This window comes from Vespula pensylvanica, chromosome 21 (genome assembly GCF_014466175.1).
Source record: "Vespula pensylvanica isolate Volc-1 chromosome 21, ASM1446617v1, whole genome shotgun sequence".
Classification (NCBI taxonomy): Eukaryota; Metazoa; Arthropoda; class Insecta; order Hymenoptera; family Vespidae; genus Vespula; species Vespula pensylvanica.
In genome coordinates, this window is record NC_057705.1 from 3558430 (window position 1) to 3584265 (window position 25836).

Consider the following 25836-nt stretch of genomic DNA (forward strand, 5'->3'; position numbering starts at 1 on the left):
CGTAAAGTGAAATATGAGAAAGCTTCGTATTTTGTATTTCAAATTTCTCCCGATAAAAATAGACACTGGTTTAACGGTTCGTTTTAAAACGCGGAATTAAATAGATTAATGCGAAACAAAGATAGCCAATGCACCGTAAGGAGTCGGCACGGTTTCTTCTTTCACGTCGCTTACAAGAAAATCTTGTTTACGATGACCTACGGGGTTCTATTTTGATCGCGGAAACGTTTCTCTTGTGAAATAGAAGCGTGTTCGCGGCCATTGACGCGAAACGATAGGAAAACATCGGATCGCACGTCGATCGCTCTCGCGGTGTCCAGTGCCAAGGCCTACTTTACTATCTTTTTTCGCTCGTCGAGTTCTAATTCATCGTTGTTGTCGACGTCAAGTGAAATCCGTGATATCTCGAAAATTCGAAAATAAATGCTGCTGAAATAAATTTTGTGGTTTAGAAATAAATTTTCCAAAAATCTCCCTTGTTTTCGAATTTTCATCCTTTTACGGATACTACGAATGTATCTATTACACAACACGTATGTACCTATAATACATACATACGGTGAATTCTCATACAATACAATAATAATATTCTTGTAGTATTCGTATACCACGGTAAGAAGAATTCGTATAAAATTTTATACATCAAAATTCACATTTTCATAATGAATTTTTACAAAGTTTTCGTAATTAATATTTAATAATTTCTTTGTCGTGTTTATACTCAATTATATTATGTTTTAAATAAATTTAAAAGTATTTTAAATTATTTTTGAAACTGAAAGTACTTTTTAATCAAATTTGAAAAAGTAAATAAATTTAAAAGTCAGATATTTTAGATAAATTTGAAAACATTTGTTTTTCAAGCCTAGATTGGAGAAAAACTTTAAGAAAAAAACATTATTATTCACATAACACGTATTCATATAACACGCATGTGCTGTCATTACAGATTTATGCGCAATTAGAAAGAAAATTCTAAACAGTAACGTGAATATTTCTCAAATAATCATCGTAAAACGGTGTTCTACATACATTGTAAGTACGTTGAAAGTTAATTGGATTGAAGTTGCGATAATAATTAATTTGTGAGAAAAATGTCAGTAAAAGAGAGAATGCGAGGTGAGCGAGATAAAAGTAGATACATATATATAGGATAAAATATATAATACTACGGGAATATTTTGATGCTAACGAGTTTTCCACGACCGTGAGCATTTTATAATAATATAAACCTTCTTTTATACGATCTAAAATTCCGGATAATCTTACGCTTAATTTGATCATAATGAAAAATTTTGCGATATTTAAAGTATTCTCTAAGAAATTCTCAATAATTCGCCATACGTATAAACACTTATAATAGCATCCGCTATATTTCTTAATTATTTATTTATCGATAAGACACTCCTGATGATCGTGCCTAAAAATGATTAGTATCGGCGAGAGAACGAGAGAGAGAGAGAGAGAGAGAGAGAGAGAGAGAGAGAGAGAGAGAGAAAAGAGAAGGAAAAAAAACGCATACTACGTTTAAATCGCAGAGTGCATCGTTTTCAAGAAATTTGCGGCAAGTGGGAACAAAAGCAATGAAGAAAATGCTCCTCAATTGACCTTGAGGAATATCACTTTCTACCAGAGAATCCGTTTTACGTGTATGTGTGTACTATTCTTGTTTTCGGATGACACGTTGGATATGTGCTTTCCTGAGGACACGACAAGCGGATGCTTTGTTTGGGTCCGCGATTGGCTGCACGACCGCGACGAAGGAACGGAAGACTCATAAAATAAAGAAAGCAAGCAAACAAACAAGCCAGCGACCTGACTAAACCTGAAAACGACGAATACTTGAAGGCCTCTTGAAGAACCTTATATATTATATATACGTATGTCCGTATAAATATTTATTTGCTTTGTCATTTTTTTTCCTTTTATTATCGTTAATATACGAGCCAATTCATTCCCAAGAGTATCTTTTAATTAATTTCGAAAAAATATTCTTTGAAGAACGATTCGTAGGATCATTAATAATATGATCGTGCTAATGAAGATGTTTCAAAGGCTGATTATTGTTAGCAAGATAGAAGAATCCGTCGGGACTAACATATGTAAGAAGAAATGAAAGTATGACGCGAACGCGGACAATGCCATAACGGATTTACGTAATAGCCCATCGCAAACATGTGCGAACGATGTCGAGGCCGTGGATATAACGTGCGAGTTCCTCATTTAATTAATCGCCGAATGAGCTAAATAATGATCGAAAAGATTTGTTAAATGTTTGATACGATAAAATTCCTTGTATGATTCGACATCGATGAGATTTTTCGTTTCGTAGATCTATATTATGATCCACAAAAAAAAGCGTCATTCGTATTTGATATTTGAACTTATCAATTCGGAAGCAGCGCAACAAGTCCATCGTTGTAATGTCCTTGATACCACAAAAGGATGTTAAATTACGTAGGAAATACCAAGGCTATTAATTGCATCTCGGACCTTGAAATCATAATAATTATAGGGGAAGTGAAATTTAGCGATACGTGCTGTTATTTCTCTTTGAAAAAGTTCTCGTAGTTGATATTGTGGTAGCAATTATTGTATACTATTCGTATCTGTAGAAAAATGGAACGGTGAAAGCGATCGTACAAAAATATCACATCGATATATCGCTTCGAAGATAATAAAAAGAAAATATTAATTGGCTTCTGTTTGCAAATCTTCTTACAATAAGTTTCTATTTATTTAAGTTGAAACTACTATACGTTGAAACTATTAATTATCAGTAATTAATATTAAAAAGTCATGATAATGGGTATTCTCTAATGAAAATGTTTGTTACCAAATATCGAATACCGAATTCGTACGTTATATAAAAATTTTTAAATAATTTAATTTTAAGATGAAATGAAACACATTTTGAGTATCATTGGTAAACGAAATATATATGATGAATTTACAATATCTCGGAGAGTCAAATCTGTTCACATATTTTTCAGTATACATAGTTATATTTTAATGGGAATAATTTAATAAAAATATTTTTCAATATGTATAATCGATTGCAAGATGTTATTAAAAAAACGAATAAGCTAGCAAATATTACAAAAATATTTTTATTGTTAATAAATAATAAATGTATATTTATAATATTTTGATAGCATACGAATTCTATATTGATACCACTTATAAATATTATCAAAGATAGTATATATTTTTATTAAAAAGAGAAATTATGGTTTTCTTATCTACACGTAATAAATTATCATAATAAAAAAGTATCTCACAATTTTTGACATTTTCTTTACAATCAGTTAGAATATAAGATAGATACTACTGTGCGGTCCGAATATTAAAGAGTTACTCACCATATATTCAATCACGATCTCAGTGTTTCGCGTCCGAAAGTTTGTTCTTGGGTAGAACGAGGTGCGGAGACGCGGTTGCTTTGACGTGCACTAAAAAAAATCTGTCTCGAATTTTATCTTTATTGATAAATTTTGTTTTTCTTTTTGGTGTGTCGTACTAAAAATGCTATTTATTGAGTTACTCGGTTTTTGCTTGTGATTTATAAACGTTTATAAACGTGCTTGAGAGTAACCAAGAATAACTGACGAATAATCCAGAGTAACTTAAAAGTAACTGAGAATAACTGACGAGTATGTCCTCAGCTGTGCAGTAAGTCATCTGGTCCTTACTTTTCTTAGAGATGCGAAAATGGAACGTAATAAAACAGTGCAATCTAATTGGTTGCTGAATTAAAAAAAAAAAAACTCTGCCTTTACGAGGTGCAGATAACGTCATGACTAAACTGCGAATATTTATGCACTTAAAATATGTTGAAATATACAAATAACATAAGTGAAATATGAAAATATAATATATATGAACGTATGCAGAAATACAGAAACATATGCAAAAATATGTGAGATCTGTAATAAGTTTACTTTTTTAATATTGTCTCAGATATGATGCACTGCTTTGCAAAATACTGCTGCATTCAACACGAAGAAGTGCTTTCACAAATATTATTTTTTTAACCGAAGATATAAAATTATTTACTAACATGAAAAGGAGACGCAAAATCCAAATGCAAATCCATTTAATCCATGTGCTGCACATTCTACATGAATCAGATTTACTTTATCAAATAGAATGTAATTTTTTTATCAATTTGTATCATGAAAGCGATCTGACATTAGCAGTAATGACTCATAACTGCTCGAGTTTAGGACGAATATTTTTCATCCTGTCCTTGTCTGCTGTTCAGATATTTCATGGTGAATATCTCTCATTTCAAAAATTTTCAAAAAAGAAAACAAACTTTACTCGATAGCTCCTTTCCACTGGATGTCTCTTAGATACTTTACGAATTTATATCATTTTATTTCGAAACTACTTTTAGATATACGGTCAGCAGATATATTGTCGTCCTGATAACTCTTATGGCTAAATTATTTGGTCTTAACTCAATGTTATCGTTAATAATTACATAATACGCAATAAGTATAAATTTAACTCACTAACCAACATCGACGATGTGTTGAAGAGTTGGGAAACGTCTCTTAACCCTCAGCGAGATCCTCTGAAGGGTGATAACATAGGCCAAAACGGCATACCTCACGATATTCCGCCTCATCAGTCGTCCTCTCTCGTCCTAAAACACATAAATCGTTGACCTCGATCAAAATGATGATTCATATCTATATGTGCAATCGTTGTTTCGTACGAGCGACCCTCACACACTTATTTACCAGCAATGTATATACCTTGTCCGAAAATTGCACGTTGTTCTCAAGGTATAAATAGTTGATTGAACTATCACGATTCGCAAGAAAATTAATTATTGTGGGATATTGTATAGTAATTACAAGTAAAACAGCTGAGAAGATGTAATACTTGATTTCGAGGGTTTTGATGTTGGGTTGAATGTATCAGATAATTTGATTTCACAAGGTTGTGTTGTAACATGTATTCAAGATTGAGTGAACTACTCACAGTTCCTAAGTTAGAGGGAAAGCTTGTTTTATTATTGAGAAAAATGAATTCTTTCTAATTGATCTCTGCGAGAATTTATGTTTTGTAATAAGGTATGTTTTGACCAATAACGTGAAATCGATTGCTTATCTAGATAATATTCGTAATAAACTATTTTATTACATTTATCAGTTAATATATTTAAAGTTACATCAATTATGAACAATGATCATATTTTTATAAAAATTAATCTCTTATGATTAATTAAATAAGATATTTTAAGCTATTTATTAATTAACTAAATAAGTGTAAAATACAACTGAATATCTTATATACTTGTATTCAATAATTTCTTAAAACAAACGATAATTTAAATTATGTAATTATTTATGAATTTATAATTTATTCACTTTCCAAAGTTTCAAAAAATTCATCTGTTTTTGAATCGATATTGGCTTTAGGATGCAGATTCTTCTAAAAGATACAATATGTTTGATGTGTACAACTCACTATATCTTAGTTACAAGTGACATAAGTGATTAAAGAAAAAAGGTATCAAGTAACGAACGTATCATTCATGCTTTCATGTTCTGTTCTGTAAGAATCAACTAAACGGCGCTCGATACAAATGGAAATATTTTGATTTACGACATCTATCACTAACTACAATATGACACAATTTATAGGAAATGAATCGCTCGATAGAATGCTATAAGAAAAGACACCATTGATCACTAATATCATTTTGTAATTCTACGTAAAAGTGAAATAAATCGGCACAATTCTTAAATTTAATTTAAACTAAATTATAAATTAAAAAACAATTATCTTATAAAATAATGCAATATAATATTACTGCATCTTGAAGTACATATCTTACGAAAAAATATACAGCAGAAGTCAACAAAATATGATACTAATTGAGTGTGGAACACAAAATTATGTTTTCTTTATGATATTAGAATTTTTAAGAAATTAAAATTGTGTTGAACTATAAAACATATCTTACGATAAAACTTTGAATACGTACAAACGATACGTGGAACGATAAACTTTAAATACGTACAACAGTTATTAGACTTTATAAAATTAATCTACAGGTATGTTTTCGTTTTAAATAAATCTTCTACAGTAATTCGCAATAAAAATTAAAAAATTTTATGACGATCATCAAAATGATATTTGCCCAGTTAAATTAGCGATTCGTCAAATTGTCGATTGTGTAATGACAAATTGACATGCACGGATTGGAAATTATTTAGGGACATTATCATAGTTTGCTTTGTAAAGAAAAAAATTGTAACAAATGTTTTAGATTAAGGGTCTTACAACCCGATCGTTTCGATAATTAGTCCAAGTCTCGGTATAAATAATCCATACTAAAAAACATAAGTTATACAATATGTTTCATTTAATTCGAACACTTGAAATATCTCTGCTGCATTCAATGACATAAAATGCTATTTCGGAAAGAAATAAATCAATTCAAAAAGAACGAAATTTTAACAAACATATACTTTTTTCTTTTTAATTAATTTAATATATATTTATTACCACATAGATAATCTTGAAATCTCGACAAAGATAAATTCAAAAGAAATTTTGTGTCTTATCAAAATGTTGATTTATTCTTATTAAGAAATCGTTTTCTGTCGTCGAAAACAAAGGAGATATTTCATATGGCACGATTAACTTATGTGAGTTTTTGAAAATTTCAATGACATCGATGTAAATTTAAGCGCAAATTTGAAAGGAGGGGGAGGAAAAAAATGGTAAGAAAAAGTACCTTCCTTCGGGGCGCATCGAGAAGGCACGGATCTTGTTCGAAAAAAAAAACTCCGCTTCCTCGGTTGAACAAATGCAAGACACGTTTTCAGGACTCTCACGGCACTTTCCCCTCGTTCTCTCGTCGGGAACGACGCCCACGAATCTTCATCGTCGACGACGTACGATTTTCGATCGCGATTTCGATCGATCGAAGAAAAGTGTCCGATAAAACCGATCCGATTTTTCCTTTCATTTTTCAAATAAATAACTTCTCTAACGTCGTTTAGTAATCCTATCTCACGTTTTGTAATCGGTCGATGGCACCGGCACGATGTGGAAGACTCGATCACCCAACGGAATAACAATCCAATCGGAAATCTCGAGGATTCGAGTCTTGAAATTGTTCTTCGTATGTATGAAGGCTCTTCTCGGCGAGTCACGCGCGCGATAGTTCGAATCGATTTCCGTGGAATGTATTGGCTCGATAGATCGCCGATCGATTTATCATCATCGATGAGAAACTTCTTATACGTCGTCTCTTATTTCCTTCCTACCTTCTGTTTGTTGCCTCTCCTTACGATTCAACGTCGCATAGCTATGAGATAAAGCGTTTTATACCTTCGACCACGTATTTTCGGTATAATGTATGTGCTAGACGCAGGAAGAAAGTTGTCGGAAGTCAAATTTTTGAGAGGCTCTCATAACACGTGCGCGGTAAACGTTACGCGAGCCACGTGCTGATCTAGAACGATCTGCTCATACGATGAACGAGGAAGAAAGTTGCTCACTTTCGTACGACGATATCATCGAAAGTTGATACAGTCTTGGAAATACAGACGATCGATAGATCCTTCGTTCGATATTTTCGTTACAATTATCATTATCGAACAGAAAAGAAAAGAAAAATCTCTCTGGTAGAAATATATATAATTTTTTATGATTACATTTATAATTCCTTCTAATTACTATTACGTCTTATTTATCTATCATTATCTGTACACCTGTGAAATCATTATCTATCATTATTCTTAAATTCTATTATGTTTGTTGAAATATATCTTTTGAATATATATAGTACATCAAAACTATTAATAAATTATTCTTATTATTAGAATAAAAGAGAACTACTCTTAGAAGATATATTATGTATTTCTTGAATTATCATAGTAGCCTTTTGATATTATATATACATATATATATATATATATATACAAAAGTAATCGATAGTATTTGTAAGGAAAAAAAAAGATTGAAAAATATTGTCACGTGGTCGATAAGAGAAATTGATTCACACATCGTCGCGCGTCGTCCTACTTTCATATTTAATTTCACTGCACTTATGTCTCCTCTTTTTCACGCATCCTTGAGGTCAATCCTTATATCCTCCTCTTTTTATCTTTCTCTTTCTTTTTGGTTATTCTTGATCTATAAAGAAGTACGTTGCGGTACGACATATGCCTCCTTATCCTCGGAATTCTGCGACTTATCGTCGTGCGTGTAAAAATGCCCGGCTTGGCAGCTTGGAAACGATCCTCCGACTATGTAAAGGTGGGAGTCGTACCATCCTCCTGGCCTCGGGTCTTGCATTCCAATTAGATTTCAATGAAAGGAACGTTCTAAGCTATGCTCGACCGCTGCTACCCACGAGACGTGGCTCATTCACAAATCGAGTACTTTGTATTACGCGATTACTCGCGAGCGCGCGTTCGTAATCGTGTCGCTAAATCCTCTTTCTTTAGACCAATTGGTAGGACCCACTCTCCTTTCTCTCGGAATTAATAATGAAATTATTTTATTTTTTATCAGCCTGTATTATATACCTCATATATTTTCCTTTTCTGTATGAATAATGTAAAGAAGTATTATCGAGTTATCAAGATTGTATTACCTTTAAAATAGTTCCTATTATAATTTCTAATTTTTTTATAAATTATTAAGCAAACTGATATTACCTTTATCTTATATTACTAATATAATGACTTTTTTTTTTAATCTGTATGTATACTCCATTTTCTTTTCCTTTTCTTTATGAATAATATAAAGAATTAAGTTATCAAGATCGTTTCACTTTTAAAATAGTTTCTATTATAATTTCTTATTTTTTTATCAATTTTTAAACGAACCAATATCGTATACTATAACTTAATGTTTGAAACATTTGCTATTATTTCTTCAATTAATTTGTCATTAACCTTTTTATAACATCGTATAAAAGATTAAAGAAAGTATTTATGTATTACTACATTTTTTGTTAATAAAAAAAAACTAAATTATTCAATTTAATTAAATAATGATTTCTGGTAAACTTATTATATATTTCATAAACCTTAAAAATATACAAATATTCAACATACATTAATTAATAAATTAATATGAAACAATTTACGGTAAATCTACTTGTATAAATATGAAAATATAAAATAAAACGCTGTATATTTGAATTATCATCAAGTAGGATAAATTTATCAATAAATAACATCAATCGTATAGAATTCTTTCAAATGCTCACAGCACGCACAAAGATGTAATCTTACACGTCTACACACACACATATATATATATGTATGTATGTATGTACGCATGTAAATAATTTTCCTTGTTTATTTAATACATTTATTATTAGACATCATTTACACAAAGTAATTAAAAAGAAAAGAACTTGTAATGCGACATAGAATTGAAGCAACACAGTACATATTTGGCAATGCTCATCTATTCATCAATATTTATTACTCTACCTATTATAGATGTCAGGATCAATCTTAGAAGCAGAATATTTTGTAATTATAATAATTAGAAAATTTATCGTCAACGAAGAAAAATCATCAGACACATCTAGGATAGTCGAATAAAGTGTTTTATTAAATTCCACGGTAATTAACTTCTTCATAACGATCATAAATCACATTTTCTACATCCTCGGCTGGCAAAATACGCTATCGTCGTGGTACGATCGCGAGCAGACGGCGCGGGCTGGTTTCACCGGTGGCGTTCCGCTTGGAAATCGTAGCATTCCAACGTTTTGCGGCAACGAAACGAAAGTAACGCGGCCGAAAGTGGAGAAGCGAAGGTAAGGAAAGAAGAGGAATGAAGAGAGAGAGAGAGAGAGAGAGAGAGAGAGAGAGAGAGAGAGTGAGTTAAGAGGGGTAGACGGAGGGGGGTGTTGCATAAGAAAACGTTTAAAAAGTTTAGAGGCGACCGGTCTGCTGTTCTTGCTCCGTTAACACAACATCCGCACTAGCGATGGGATCGAGCACATCGCGACCAGTAGATATCATGTCTTGCCTGTTCAACTTCGATACTTGATAAATATTTACTAAGCGGAATGACTCTTGCTTTTTTTGCATACAAATAGTAATTTAATCATGTAAAATTGCCTATGGCTATATTCACACCATATCGCAATTCGAAGAAAAAAAAATCTTTCTTATCTCAACTACACGAAGTTATTCAAATCTCTAATATAAATATATATACATTCATGGTTCCTCGTATGATAATTTGATACCCGAACGTCACTTTAGTTTTTTACTCTTTTTTTCTTTTATCCTAAACGTTTATCTCTTTAGTCGGAAACGATCTACAATTCTAATAGAAAATATAGGGTACACATATATATATTTTTCTCTTTTATTTTATAATTCGAACCCCTTAAGTTTTTTAGATAACTGGGACTAGAGAAACTACACGAAATGTGAAAGTTAATGGTCTCATAGAAACACTGAATAAAGTCGATGAGATGAGTATATAAAAACGTTGAAGATATTTCGAATAATCAAGAATTTCTTTGTCGCAAATTTATCTAAGGAGAAATGATCGAAACTGAACGTAGATAAAATTTCAAATGCATTTCCGTCCCATCGCTGGATCCATTGTAAGGCAGCACTCAGCGTGCGTTTACCAGACGTTAGATAGATTATACGCGGAGGTGGTAGCGTCGGTGGTGCAACGGAGACCCGGTTTGGTCCGAAGGTTTGAGGAAGAAAGATGTACATACCTATATCGCAGAGTTGGCGGTTCTCGAACGACGCGTAGGTTCGTCCTTCTTCTTTGATCACGATACATTGCACTTTCTCTCGGCCATTGTGTCATTGACCAGAGCTGAAAGCTCGCTCTCGATCAAGCATAAAGTTCAAAGTAGCGTGCTTCCCCGTTCATCCGATCAGCTGATAAACCCGATAGACTTCCAACTTGTCTATATTTTCTTTTTCTTATTTATATCGTCTGTTAAACTCGTTAACCATGGCAAAGGTTACGTATCAAACGTAGTAGTTTCGTTTCCTATTTTATATCTGATGGAATTCGTTCGATCGCAGTACTCGTTACTGTTGATTATTAGGATTTTCAGTAACTTATAAAGAACATGGATTGTTTTATGTGTGCCAAGGTTCATTCGAGATACGGGTGAATGGAATTCGTCTATTGACTGTTATAAAGAGTTGAACGATAGAAACGATACAAAAGTTACGGAGGAAGACAAACTCTTCTGCCGTTTCGTAGGATGCGTGTTAGTTCGGCGTAACCTTTTTTTTCACTTCTGGGCGTGGCCTGGCACGGCTGTTACCTACTTAGGTTAACGACACCGAAACGTGTCACGGCAATTCATTAGCGTAATGAGACACAAGCGCAACATAGGCTCCCGACAGCTTGACTGCAAGGCTGCATCGATTATCGCGCGAACGACTTTACTCATGGAAAAGGATGCGTTTCTATTTTCAAAGTGTTTTTCATTTTACTTTTTCTTCTTCTTTTTTTTTTCCTTTTCTCAAGCGTACCAGCATCGACTTCTTAGTTGCTCGAGAGTAACAATCCATTGGATTTAGACGATACGTCCAGCTCGGAGTGGCACTCCGAATACGGTTGGATGGACGTTTCTATTCATCGATTCGATTTATGTCGAAAGAGAAAGAGAAAGAGAGAGAGAGAGAGAGAGAGAGAGGGAGAGAGAGAGAGAGAGAGAGAAGGGCGGAGTTGTACATCCTTCGGTCCTTCTGAGAATTTAACCTTAACTCTTTGAAAGACCTTTAGATCTTTCTTTTTCGATTCGATTCCTACGAGAGTGAGAACGAAAGATCGAGATATACAATAGCTGGTAGTTTCTACTTACGTTTCCAGGAATGGCGGCGCTGATGAAGAGGGCCAGATTGTCCGGCCACGGTAAAAGCTTGTACTGCTCCCACCATCTCTTCACTACGAGACTCACGTAGAATCCCAGGACGAACGACATCGGAATCGACTCGCTCGAGTTCCCGAAATAATAGCGTATCTTTTCGAAGATTCTGTAAAATTATGAATAAATAATCGTATGTGTTGTTAAAATGTTTCTTCTTTAAATTTACATAATTAAAATTATCTTCGTTTTTTTATATGCGAGAATTATTATTATTAACTAAATGCATTAACTAAACTACAGGCAAGGGTGAGATCATATAACTTAACGAATAGAGAGGAATATTATAATTTAACGAATTCGAACTACTTAACGATATGGAACTATTATAAATTATAGAAGATCGATAAGGATAAAAATATTTACTTTTTTTCGTTCGACTTGACAAAAGGCAATAAAGGAAATTCATCAAAATCATACCTTCTCGATTTTATCATTTCTTTTATTATAATTACACGAATAGTTATGAATCATCGTTGATAGTTATGATCAATGTGAGGTCACAATTGACGCTTCGTATTAAAGAAAATTCTCACGTTATCACTAAACGATTCTTACTCGATTCTTCAATATATTTTAACGAACGTAACCAGTTCTTGATGGAATTCCCGACGATAATGAAGTTCAATTCGCGCAGCTGAAGTATTATTGACATAACGCTACCCATATCTCATTAGTCACCGAAAAAACATACGATGCTTCATGGTAGCTTAAAAATGACGAACGTCCAGAAAGTCATTATTCATCGATTATCATTCGAGACATGCATTGAGAAGAAAGAAAAAAAAAGGAAAAAAGAAATGACAAAAAAAGGAAAGAAAAAGAAAAAGAAAAAGAAAAAGGGAGTGAACTCGACGTTCCGTGGATGCAACAATACGCGATCTTTTCGATGCATCACACCACGAGTAACCTGTCTTGCTCGTTTCGCTCCTTTTGTGCGCGTCCTTTATCGTTTCTTTTACCTTCTTTTAGTGAGGCCCTAAAAACCAGAACTTAAACCAGCCCTACGCTTTCTAAATTTAGAAGCGACGAATCGAAGCGATTTTAACCGGCCGATCTTTTTGCATCCTCCTCTCCTTCTTCTCTCCTCTCCTCTCCTCGCCACTTTTAGCCCGGCATAAATAACAGGTTACGTTTTATGCGTTTTTTAATGCCAAGCACGTTTAACTCCTCGGCACGTATGAAATATCATACGTTAAGCCTTTCGCGCTCGCGCAAGCGCGCGCGCGCACGGCTTACGTCTTATATAGGGCGTGCGTGAAGTAAATTGGATTTTTCTCTTTTAAGTAAATAACTTTCTTTCTTTATATTTAAATCCATTCGGTTTGAATTATTTTGAAACTATTTCAAAGATGATTTACGAGTTCACGTCACCACGAAAGCTGTCATTTTACCTATGTTTTCTACATGCACAGATCCGATTTGTAAGGATTATAAGAGATTATTTTCCAATTTGCACGATAATCAAATGACGAGTCGTTTGATATTCGATCAAATAAAAGCAGCTAATTATTTTTGTCACGATATAAGAAGAAAGATATATTCGATCGTCAACAATATTATAGGCAATCTTACGACATAATTCCACGAATTGGAAACCAAGTGAACCGTTAGGAAACAGTTTCCTATGTATCAGATTTGCGAGAGGCTGCAGAAGCATATACGTAAGCACTTGTTCGTGTCCGTAAAAGCGTGTCACGTTCATAACTACCGTTTAATGTACTTGTATTTGCATAAACTTCGCCCACGAAGGGTAAGTGATCCTAAGTTTGATTATCTATGAGCTATCATCTTCCGATGGTAATGAACGTGCGTCTGGCCGTCCGTATGTGTATATGTGTGTGTAGATATGTATAAAAATAAGAAATAATAAGTTTCCAAAGAGCTTCCGTTTATCTAATACCCACTTTCGTGAAGTTCGTTCTATGAAAAATCGTGAGTGTTAAAACTACGGAATCGAAAAAAGTGATGGTACCAGTAGAAATATGCTAAATCGTCTAGATAGAAAAGATACTGGAATTCGAAGATAAATGAAACGCTTGCACTTCTCCACGCGCGCACGTACTCGATCTAAAGCGTGTCTAACGTGCTTGCAAGGCTACGCTTTCGAACTACGCCGTTCATTTTTATTCGACGCCTCTCGCAAAGAGAGAAATATCTACCTAAGTCTTCTTCCTTTCGCTCTTTGAAAGTTTTATTTGTTTTTTCACTTCATCCTCTTCTTGGCAGACATAACGCGATACTGCGAAATTCTTAGTGAAATTTACTCGCCCGTGTAATTGGCTAGAACTCACGCAAAAGCCACGCTTCACGCCAAAGAGAAGCGGAAACGTGAAGTCAAATAAAACTAAAAGAGAGAAAAGAAAAAAAAGGAAAAGAAACAAGAAAAAAAAGAGAATCGATGAAAGAACGAGCTCGAGCTCGGTGAAATTGGGAGTTGGAGTGTTGTAACAAAAAAAAAAGAAGGAAAAAAGAAAAGAAGAGAAAAGAAGAAAGAAAAAAAAAGATCGGCTCGTAAATATCAAAACGAGAACCCTGCCGAGAATCAAGCGTGATCCAGGTGCTCGTACAGCCTTCGGATTTTGTTGCCGATACAAGGCTGATCGAGAGTCGCTTTATTTGCGCCCATAAAAAGTACGTTTATGGCGGACACACGTAAAGAAATGCGCACGCGCACGAATCATTGCCGATCCTCGTCGAATCATTCCTTTTCCTTCGTAACGAGCGCCAAAATGATTAACGATTACACTCATGCGTAATGTTTAATCGAACGTTTATGGAAAAATGCCACTACGACGGTTTCAAACGATCCAAACTTTTTTTTGCCTTTTCTTAATACTCAAAATCTCAAAAATAAATAAATAAAATAAATTTATATTATTATATCTAGTTGGGTGGGGTCGTTTACAAGTTTGAAGCATTAAACACTTGCAAACATTTTTTTAATCGCACACACATATATCGCAACAAATTCTTATCCCATTAAATTAAAATTTTCTTTTTGAGATTGTAAAGATGTTTAAAAGATTTTATATGGAGTTTCTTCAATTAAAATATTAGTTTTTTTCAAAAGGTTGAACAAATTAATCATTTTTTCAATAATTTTCATCGATCTATCTTCAAAACTTTGCCACTTTGTGAACAAAACAAAACTTCTTAACAATTTCTACCTGCAACTAAAATTACATTTACTTATATAATTTAAGATGATATAAAAATTTTTGCTTTAAAAGATTACATTCTATTAGAAATTAGCAGTAATGTTATCCAAGCGAAAGTTAATGACAAAGCTCCCTGTAGCTGATAAAATTAATACTTTATCATATGTTTTGAAGTGTTTGAGAAGACATATTGTATATTGATTTGTCACAAAAATATAGATAAAATTATGACTTTTTGACATCATTAATATTTTTCCTGTTAAATAATAACAGACAGAAATAGCGGCTCGTTCTTTCTTTTATATCAAAATTTCGAGCACGGCAATTTCGAAAAAAATCATGTGTATTTATATATACATATATATGTATGTTCAATTCGATAAATAACTTGTATACTCACGCACGTTGCTGCTCGTTGAGCGCATATCGATATGTAAAATTGATGAGGTAGTAAACGAAGAGGTAGGCCAGTAATTCCCGCCAGATTAGTTTGTAAACCGAACCCCGCCATCTAGAAACAAAGAAAAAGAAATAAATTTTATCGTTAAAGGAGATTACGTCTAAGAAGAAAATTGTATTTGTACGAGTCGTTTTTTATTTCCGACGATATGAAGTTATGTGAGGTAATGTGATAGAATAATAGAAACACGACGAGCAAACTCGTCGTCGCTCTTTTCGTCGAAACTTCCTGATTTCGTGTGAACGAACTTCACGGCTGCGACTACGAATGTCCATAGTCATCATCTATCTTTTTTTATCTTGTACGAAAAGATTCGCACTTTTACTAGGTCTCTTTTGAAGTGTCATCGTCACTTTTCTATATATGTAAACGCATACACAAAGAGACAGAAATTATATGTATATAACAAACTTCCGCGACTCTCTACTCAACGCAATTATTCTTTCTCCGCCATCTCGAATCTATGTTGTAGTTTGTCTCGACTGTGCGAAACGTCCGTCCGGCTGTTCCGTTATTTCTGAGGTTTGCTTCGTGTCGACTCACGTATCTTTGCTCCGAACTACGCTGAAACTTCGATTATCCGTTACATTTACCGAATTACACCATTTTCTGTGTCACCGAGACGCAGTTTAATCCACTTCGGCGAATATTTCTTGCTAAGCAACAAGATCGGTATCTCTCTCGTTCCACGTTACTAAGTCTTTTAAAAAAAAAACGAAATGGTATTTTTTTTCTTTTGTTTCAAAGAATTACACAACTGTACAATATATTTGTTTATATCAAAAGACGTATCGCAAATTTACCTTTATTTAAATTTCAACGTTGGCCCTGGACTAATTCCAATTTTAAACGTATTCATATATAAATATTCACAGACGAAGAGTGAAGTAAATACGTCGCGAATCAAATGTGTGTCAGGGATGGTTAGTTCTCCCGAAAGAAGGAGAATAGATGTCAACGGTATTTTACGACATTCAAACGCGATTCTTTATTATGAATATTTCAAATGGTTGAATACTCAACTTCGTATGCAGCATAGTGGTCAGAATAGAAATGCGAATAAAATTGACATCTTTGTGGTATTTCAGAAAGAGTCATGGTTCAATACCATTATATTACGCTATTTGATTTTCCAACATTTAAGACATTCGCTTCGAGTGATTTTTACTTAAAAAATACTAAAATTTTCTCATATTTCTTTTTTCAAGACTCGTATAATATATCAAAGAATAATTAAAATTAATAGAAAATCTAAAACTCATAATGTTATTGATTTGAATTTGTTTCCATGTGCATAATTGTATAATTCAAACAATGATATCCGTTTTGAACGTGGAAATTGGTACTTTTATATAATCATTACAAATATTAGAAATCATTCTCAGTTAAGATAACTATTCTTCATTTTTCACTTTTAGTTTAAGAAAATATAACACGTTTAATCTCGCAAAGAAATAAAATCAATGTTACATAAAAATAAAATTGTAAATTTTTATTTTTACGTACTATTACCGCAAGAAGACTGTTATACGAGAAGAAGGCAATACGGCAATCGAGAGATACGTTAAAAATATTTCGAAATATTTAATATTTTCGTATGATCTGTGATACAAGTACAGATGATATATTTCGTTATCCAAAGCGAACGTTGAATGTAAAAAAAAGAAAAGAAAGATATGTCTCATCTTCTAAAAGGAATGTTTTCAACTGATATTACAAATGTAATAACTTAACCCCTTATCACTCTAAGTGTACCTGTCAAGCACCGTTGATATCAAGCGTTCTACTTTAAGTGCACCTGTCAGCCACTAGGCTGACTAGCTTATTCCTTATTATTTTTCAGTCATTGGATGCCATTTTCGAATTTCCAATGCTTATTACTCGCATTTTAAATAACTTTCTACATCATTTTGTTTCACACCTATCCATTTCATAATAATGACGAAAAGGAACAAAAATGTAGCAATACGACGTTCTAATTATTTACTATTAATTTGGAAAAATAAAGGTATTATCACGGTACTTAGCACATATATTTTAGAAACAAAATATGAATAAATTTTCACGAAATGGTATCATGAAAGAAATTTCAATAGAAAATAAATAAATGATATCATCGATTATTATTGAAATAAATAAAGATTGCTTCTGAAACGAATAAAGATTATTTTTAAACGATTTGAAGATTATTATTTGTATGTTATTGTTGTTTTTAAACTATAACATTTCGAATCTCGTGAGCAAGCAGATCAGGATAAATTGAAGTTGTAGATCGACAATCGCGCTAAACAATTGAAGTGGTAAAGTTAATTAAGTATATTTTGATAATTTAACCAACGAGTTAATATAATTTGGTTCGATATTTCAACGTAACAAAAATATTATCGACCGATGTAGGGATACATTAAAAGGAAAGAAAGGATAGGATGTCTGGTACAATGAGAACATTCCAAACGATGAGTCCAACTACCGTGACGATATCGCGTGGTGTTTTGTTCTCCATATAAGTATTATAGTAAGCTGTGAATGAACAGAATCACAAATGATCGATAGAGAAAATTTATATTATAAAATGTATGTACATAAAATTACATTTTTTAAATAAATTTTTTAGATACATTAAATCAATCAAAAATCATACGTACGTACGTATTATATAATTTAGATTTTTTTAATAATTCATATGATTCACGAGTAATATCTGTCGTATCGTTGACGTTAACTTTTCTATCACATTTCAGCAATTTCTAGCTATCATCATCAAGTATACGCCTGAAGCGCAATTTTATAGAAGTAATTATAAAATGACATAGGTAATGCTAATTTCTATTAAAGATCAATTACATTGTTATTTCTTTGGGCTTGATAATCTCCAATGAATTGACTAATTAGTCGAACCATTAGCGCCAACGAGAATTTGTACATTTGTAGAAATTTGTTGTTCGCTTTATCGATTCTAATTCAAATATTATCCTTTCGATTCATTAACGTTCCGTTAAATACTTGGTAATTTAATTCTAAAGTACATTAATCGATCGATAATTCGCATTATTTTCTTTTGTAATTACGTAGAAACGCTCCGCTTCTGTCGCTTGGTAGCAATGCGATTAGAACTATACGATGACTGGAAGCTTAATTAAAATCGGCTCATATGCATTCCTTTCACTTTTACAGAATTCTTGTGAGAATACCAACAACGTTAGAAATCAAGAACCATTAGAAAGCGACATTGAACGAAACAAAGATAATTTTCCTCGTAAAAGTTCTTCTTATCTGAGACGAGTCATCTGAAAATGGATAGCGGCGAAGTCGTCGAGACATGTGGTGTCGATGGCGCCGTTCATTATTGTTGCTGGTGAATAAAATCACCAATGGCGAAATCGAGAGACGAAATAAAGAAGGTATAAAAACGAGTATCGCGCGAATAAAACGAAATGAGAGTAAAAATAAAGAGGAATATCTTCAACAAGATTCTACGTATATAAATCATCATAATTTATATCCTTACGTGAACAAACAACGACTTCTTCGAAGAAACTTTATTTAACGATGAAATCCTCTCGTGGAAATGATTGTAAATACTTATCTTTATCGAACGAAAAGCTTCTCGAAATCAGTGAAAGTATAGAACGATCCTTCCTCGAACGATGAAGTCGTTGAATTTCGATACTCGTGAAGTACCTTACGAAATAACATCGTTAACAAAACTTGGACATCGATATCCTCGTTTCTTCTCGTTTCTTTTCTCAAAGATATCTCTTTTCTCATTGATATATTTACGATCAATTCGGATCTATCTCATCGTTTAAATGTTTAACATACTTTACGATCATTCTTCCTCTTCTCCTTTTTTTTTTCACATTTCCTCTGAAAGATATTCTCTCGGAAACGCATTTAATTTTGGTGAAATCGTACGGATTGAAAGTATAATGATTATTTTTCGCTTTTAATGGCACGAACATGTCGATTACGACGATTCAAAGTATTGCTCTTACAAGTTACGAGTTATTTTCATTGTTTTTGTGTCAGTGGGTCATGGTAGGAGGCATTGCCCCATTGCTTTCGTGCAGTGACATTCGATGACACGACGCCACCGTGAATTCATCCATGTTACACACAGCCGCAACACCTACCGTACCGCGCACAATCGACGTTTATTCTATCCTGCCTCGGCCTTCGTCGACTTTACGATTCTCCGCCGAAATGGCGTGGGAATATTAAAAAAGAACGTAGCTAAACGTTATACAAAATGCGTGTTATAACAACAACTGAGATCGATTAGAATTAAATCATATATATTCTTGGCTGTTATTTATTAGATTACCATTTTCAAACGTTTTTATTCACTATTTCAAACAACCGATCAATATTTATGATAAGATGTCAGATGACGTAATATAAGTGCTCAGTATTACATCGATTAATGCAAAAACTATCAGTATTTTAATCAAAATATTTATAGATATAATAATTTGTCAATGTTTTGAATAAATGTTCAATATTTATAATAAAACCGGACGTAAATAAAATCTGACACTTATTAATTATACTAATAATTATTTATATTGTTAATATTTTTTTACTGATGATTTTCTTATTTATACTCATCAAAATTTTCATTATTTTACAAAATACTTATCTATTAATGGATGAAAATACTAACGAAATAAATAAAAGTAATATTTAATTCTCACAGATTATTTCGATTAATGATGATTAATAATAATAAATTATTACGGCTTCGTAATAAATCCACTAACGAGCAAGATTATTATTACTATCTATTGCTCTTAGAAGGAAAAACCTCATGTAAAAAAACGTTGATATCAACGGTGTACCAGCGAGAAACAGAAAACTCGTTTTCTGTTTCGAGATCATTTGCATTCGATTGACCCATCGGTCATCTCCGCCCCAACAACGAATGAATATCTATCTCTTCTCGCTTTGATCTAACAATAAGCTTCCGACGATATCTTGATCGACCAATTGATTTATCGATCGTCGGACGATGACGTATGCACAAAGATGATCGCATCCAAGTGCACGACCCGTTGTCGTATCTTTAAACGCGTTATGTAGAAAATTGTACTGCAAAAGAGAATGTCTTTAGAATTACCTCATTGCTTTATCAGCTTCTTACATATCGTAAGAAATTCGAAAAACTGTAACTATCTGTGTATCGATTATCGCATATCTCTTTCTCATAAGACTAACCTTAGTTCTTGCAAAAAATGCATCGAGATCTTTTATCGAGTAAAATGAGAAAAACGATATAAACTCGACATTTAACTCGATAGATCGGTATCTTTTGTGTTTTCTTAAGTCTTCTTTAAATCTTATGTGTAATTAAAAATAATCTTGCTTTAATCGTCCTGTAATAATTTCAAATTAATATATCACTATAGAGAATATATGCCTTTGAAAATTCGTTTGACATCCTCTAAGAAAATGTGTAGATAAAAAAATACATAACCATCGTTGTCCATGTCATAAGCATTTTTTAGTCAAACACGTACTCTTCTAAAATATGCTGAGCCAGACAATAAATAAGCATAAAAAGTAGACTCCTAGACAAAACGAACTATGGATTTATCGTTAAGATATCAATTTGTCACTCATGAGTCAATAGAATCAATAGATAAAAAAATGCACATGAGATTGTTTAAACATTCCAAACGAATTATCCTGACACACTCACCACCAGTAAACTTCATTATTTTTTTTATCATGCACTTTTTTATTTTAACTTCTCCTTTTCCTATTCCTTTTCTTAATTTTCTAATTTGATTGTTGCTAATACTTCAAAAAAAATTATTGAATACTCGAACGATACATTTTTAAACTCGAACAGTATGACGGTCAAGATTTATTAACAACACTGATCATCTTAATTGGAGGCAGTCAACACAATTAATAATACATAATTTACAAAACACACTATCACGAATATCGCTCAACAATTGCATCTCGATACGTCAAATATATCGTTATAAGTTTCAAATTCACAAAGTATCTTTTATCGCGTGATTGTCTCACAATACTCTAGGATTCATAACAAAGAAATTGCGTTCTCCCAATAACTCGCGGGAACTTGGCTAACGATATTTTACGAAGAACAAATTACATATTCGAGTTTGTTTTACAGCCTTTTTTCATTACGATCATTAAGTCTAAACTGCAGTCTATCCTTGACAAGAGGGAAGTATCCTTCATGAAAATCAACTAGTTACGGTACGACAAGCGCCATGTAACATGTCCCATAATTTGCAATTTTTTTTAAATTTTTGCAAAATATATACAAAACTACGAAATTCAAGGATGACGTTTATGTCTTTAGCTTCGTTTTTTAATTTACGTATATGTTATAGCATGGATTTATAAACGAAGCAAAAAAGTGTATATATACAGTTAAGAGCAAAATTGAACACACAATCTTTATCACGAATTAGTACGAATATATTTAGTACAAATAAATTTTTTAAAATCCGACCACATGACTTAATTTTTATTTTTCTTTTTTGGAAAAGTCAGAAAAATTAAAAAGAAGTTTATTGAATGATGAGTAAAAAAAAATTTTTTTAGAAAATTGCTATTGTTCGGAATCACAAAGAAAAAAGCAGAAGTTGCTTTTTACAATCTTTTTATCTCAACCTATTGTGAAAATTTAAATAACATATTTGAATGCTATTTGTATGCGTATGTTGAAAATTTTATCGAAATCAATTGTGGAAACGAGCGATATGCGTCGAAAGAAATAAAAATTTGCATATTTTAGATTAAACACCGCGATTTTCATCGTTTTAAATCGTTTATAGCTCGTTAGCAACGTTAATCGATTTGAATGAAATTTTTAACATGTACATAATAGAAATAAATCTTTAAAATGTATTGTTTAAAGTTTCATAAATAGATAAAAAAAATTGTAAAAGGCGATCTTTACTTTTTTCTTCGTAATTCCAACCCATTAGAATTTTTTAAATAAAAACTTTTTTTACGCACCATCTAATCAACTAATCCTTCTAACTTTTAAAAGAAAACATCAATTCGTTTAATCAAATCGTAAAATAGTTACTGTTGTAAGAATCGTGTATTTAGTTTTTCTGTTTACTGTAAATCATAGTTGTTGTTTCCGTTAAAAAACTGGATAGAATAAACTGGTATCTATATATAATTCTAGCAAAACATGTATTGAAGACGTCTTCTGACAATACATGATTTATTGAACTAAAAAGGAGACCAATAAATGTCGTTTGGCTCGTAGATCAATATGATTGACCCTTTCGTTCAGACGAGTTCGTAAAATAACATATTTTCCGTGAACGAAACGCATCCCTGACAACTTGACGCTGACGTACGGAATGTTTACGATATTCGATACGTTATTCATATCTGAGCGTCAATTTTTTGATAGAATATGTGTGTGTACATGTGTATGTGTGTGCTCTATCGAAATGTATATATATAATATGTATAAATGTATATTTATGTATAGATATGTTTATGTATATATATGTGTGTGTATTATATGTATATGTACATACTCTTCGTATCAAGATTAATTTTTTAATAACATATATGCAGGGTGTAATTGAATGATCTGTACAAATTTGGAGAATAAGTTTCAAGATCCTAAGCAAGCATAAATATCCTATGTTCCATGAATATTTAATCGCTTAGTTATGCTTTCTTTGAATCTCTCGTGATTTCCTTAATCTTCTTTCAACCTACATTCCTTAAGCAAAAAGAACATACAATTTATTAATCTTATATGATTTGATGTAATAATTTCTCCAGATATGGCAGAAAAACTTCGAATCATCGTAAATCCAAAAGCAAACATTTTAATGTTGATAGGACATGTTCTGCTTGTTTAAATCTCCGGAACTTATTCTCAAAGTTTGTATATACCATTCAGTCACACCTTGTATACATTCTTTGTAGATGAGAATTCATTATTCGAGAACATATATGTAGAATGTCCCTCTATGAAACTTCACCAATATGTTCATCGAAGAGGAAAAATGTTATATAAACATAGGTTTGCCGCATACTTTATAAAAAAAGTTAAAACAAAAATATAAAATACAAAGGCCAATAAGTTCATTGTTAATACATCGCAATGTAATAATAAACCGACGGTGTTAAAGATTAATTGAAAGGTTTAAAGATTGTATATTCACCGAGCTGAAGCTAAAATTCGAAAAGTAATAAACTCAATCTTCGTACGATGTCAAGTTTTCATTCGAAACAGGGGAGGACATTTTGAAATAAGAACATAAATCAAATCTGTTTTTTCAAGATAACACAACATGATAATAAAATTTTTACGATTTTATGTTTATATAACATTTTTTCTAATTTCTACTCAAAGAACATATTGGTAAAGAGTTTAATCATTTAAGCCTGGGACACCTTATATACGTCGTTCGAAGCAAAAAAGCTAATTACATAATCGATGTCTTTGCTAAATTCGTTATGACGTTAATGTTTGAAACTTCATTTTCCTATCGATAAGGCGAGTTTAAAGAAGAAATGAAAGAAATATATGTGCGTATAAATTATCCTTTCATTGTTACTTTAATGAACCAGTATTCAATAAACCAGTCCAAGTTTTGCGAGAGATGCATTCTCTTTTCTTATTCACACGATTGTTATCGATAATATCATTTGACTGCTTATCGATAATCAATTAATCGTTTGCAATATCACAAAATTCCATGACCATGAAAAATAACGAGTATTATAAATCGATTTCAATAAATCGATTCGAACGATGTCCTGTACAAGATCGCGGTATTGAACTGACCACTGAACCACAAGAGCGTTGAAAAAAATAAAAGAATAAAAAAAGAAACAAAAACAATTTCGTGACTCATATAGATTGTATAATAAACTGCAAATAAATTGTGCACTAGTGATAATTAAAATTCACATTGGCTTCCAAGAAAAATCCTGCATTTATAGCGGGACTCCGAAGCTCTTGTGATTCATGGCTCACGGCGAATAAGTTCGCCGAATGAATCATAACGCGCAAGATTGGTTTCCGTTGCATACGGAGGAGGAGATCCGTGATTATCCTTTGATTTTCATAAACGGAAAACAGGATATCCGTGAAAGCAAACGTCGATCGATCTTTCGAAGGTACTGATAAAAAAAAAAAGAAAAAAAATAATTTTCTATCTTGCGAATAAATGTAAATAGGAACAGGAAGAACGAGAATGAAAGAGAATAAAAGGAGAAAGATAAGATAGAAGAAAGAGTGTTAAATTGGTTAGTGTTTAGTATGTTTAAGATTATCTGCTTTATCTGCGTGACGTGTTTAGAAGACGAAATGTGAATTCACGTATAACGATACCTCGTTGTTTGTCACTCTGTCACTAGTTGAATTATAGCATCCAACGTGTATGTATCGTTCTCTTTGTGTTTTTTGTTTTCGTTGTCTATGCTTATGGTATATGCAAATATATTCTTTAACTAATACGAGTCACTATTAATAAAGATAATACTTTGATAATAATTTCGTGTTCTGTCATCAAAGAAAAAACAAAAAATAGAAAACATAAAAACGTAAGCCATTGTGTTAACGACGAAAAAGGATATATTTTTTGATAGATCTAATTTTTTTGAAAATCTGTACAGAATGTTACAATTTATATAACATACTCGAATAATATCTCCGATCCTATTGGTTTTATAAACAATGTTTCAAATAAAAGTTGCTACGTTTTAAAAGGTAAATGTAATATATATATATATATATATATATATATATATATATATATATTAAAACTTTATAGAGGCCGCTGATTGCCAAGATACAGAAATAATAAAAATCTTCTTTATTAGAGATATATGATCTCTTGAATAATTAATTCCTATGCAATTTTAAACTATTATAAAACTATATTAAAGCATAATTTTAGTTGCACGTAGGAATCCTTTCTTTAATGGCATAGTTTTGATAAAAAAATTACAAAAATTAGTTTATTAAAATTTGATAAAAAGATGATCAGTTTTTTAGTAAAAAGAATTTTTTTCATGGAAAAAATCTGATGTGCAAGTAAAAATCATCTTGCTTTAACCATCCTGTAAATATTTCAAATTCATGAGACAAAAGTTCATTGATATATAATTGATAATTCATTGATATTCATTCTAGTGGACGATTAAAAGTGTATAAGTCTAATTTTTATAAAAACAGGATAAATATATACCGTTAATATATCCAACATTAAGATCTTTTGCTTATAGTTCTAATAAAACAAATCAATTTCATTTTTTTCCCGCTCCTTTACCTAACATTTTAA

The 25836-nt window shown here is 32.1% G+C and overlaps 1 protein-coding gene across 1 annotated transcript in view; it reads right to left on the reverse strand.

Annotated features, from left to right (window-relative positions):
• LOC122636401 (bestrophin homolog 15-like) overlaps positions 1-25836 on the reverse strand; it is a 71361-nt gene that overhangs the window by 25898 nt on the left and 19627 nt on the right. Inside the window, exons 2-4 of the mRNA XM_043827582.1 lie at positions 15470-15580; positions 11846-12017; positions 4522-4651 (exon numbers count right to left, since the gene is read on the reverse strand). Coding sequence (XP_043683517.1) covers positions 4522-4651; positions 11846-12017; positions 15470-15580 — 413 coding nt within the window. The remainder of the gene's footprint in view (positions 1-4521; positions 4652-11845; positions 12018-15469; positions 15581-25836) is intronic.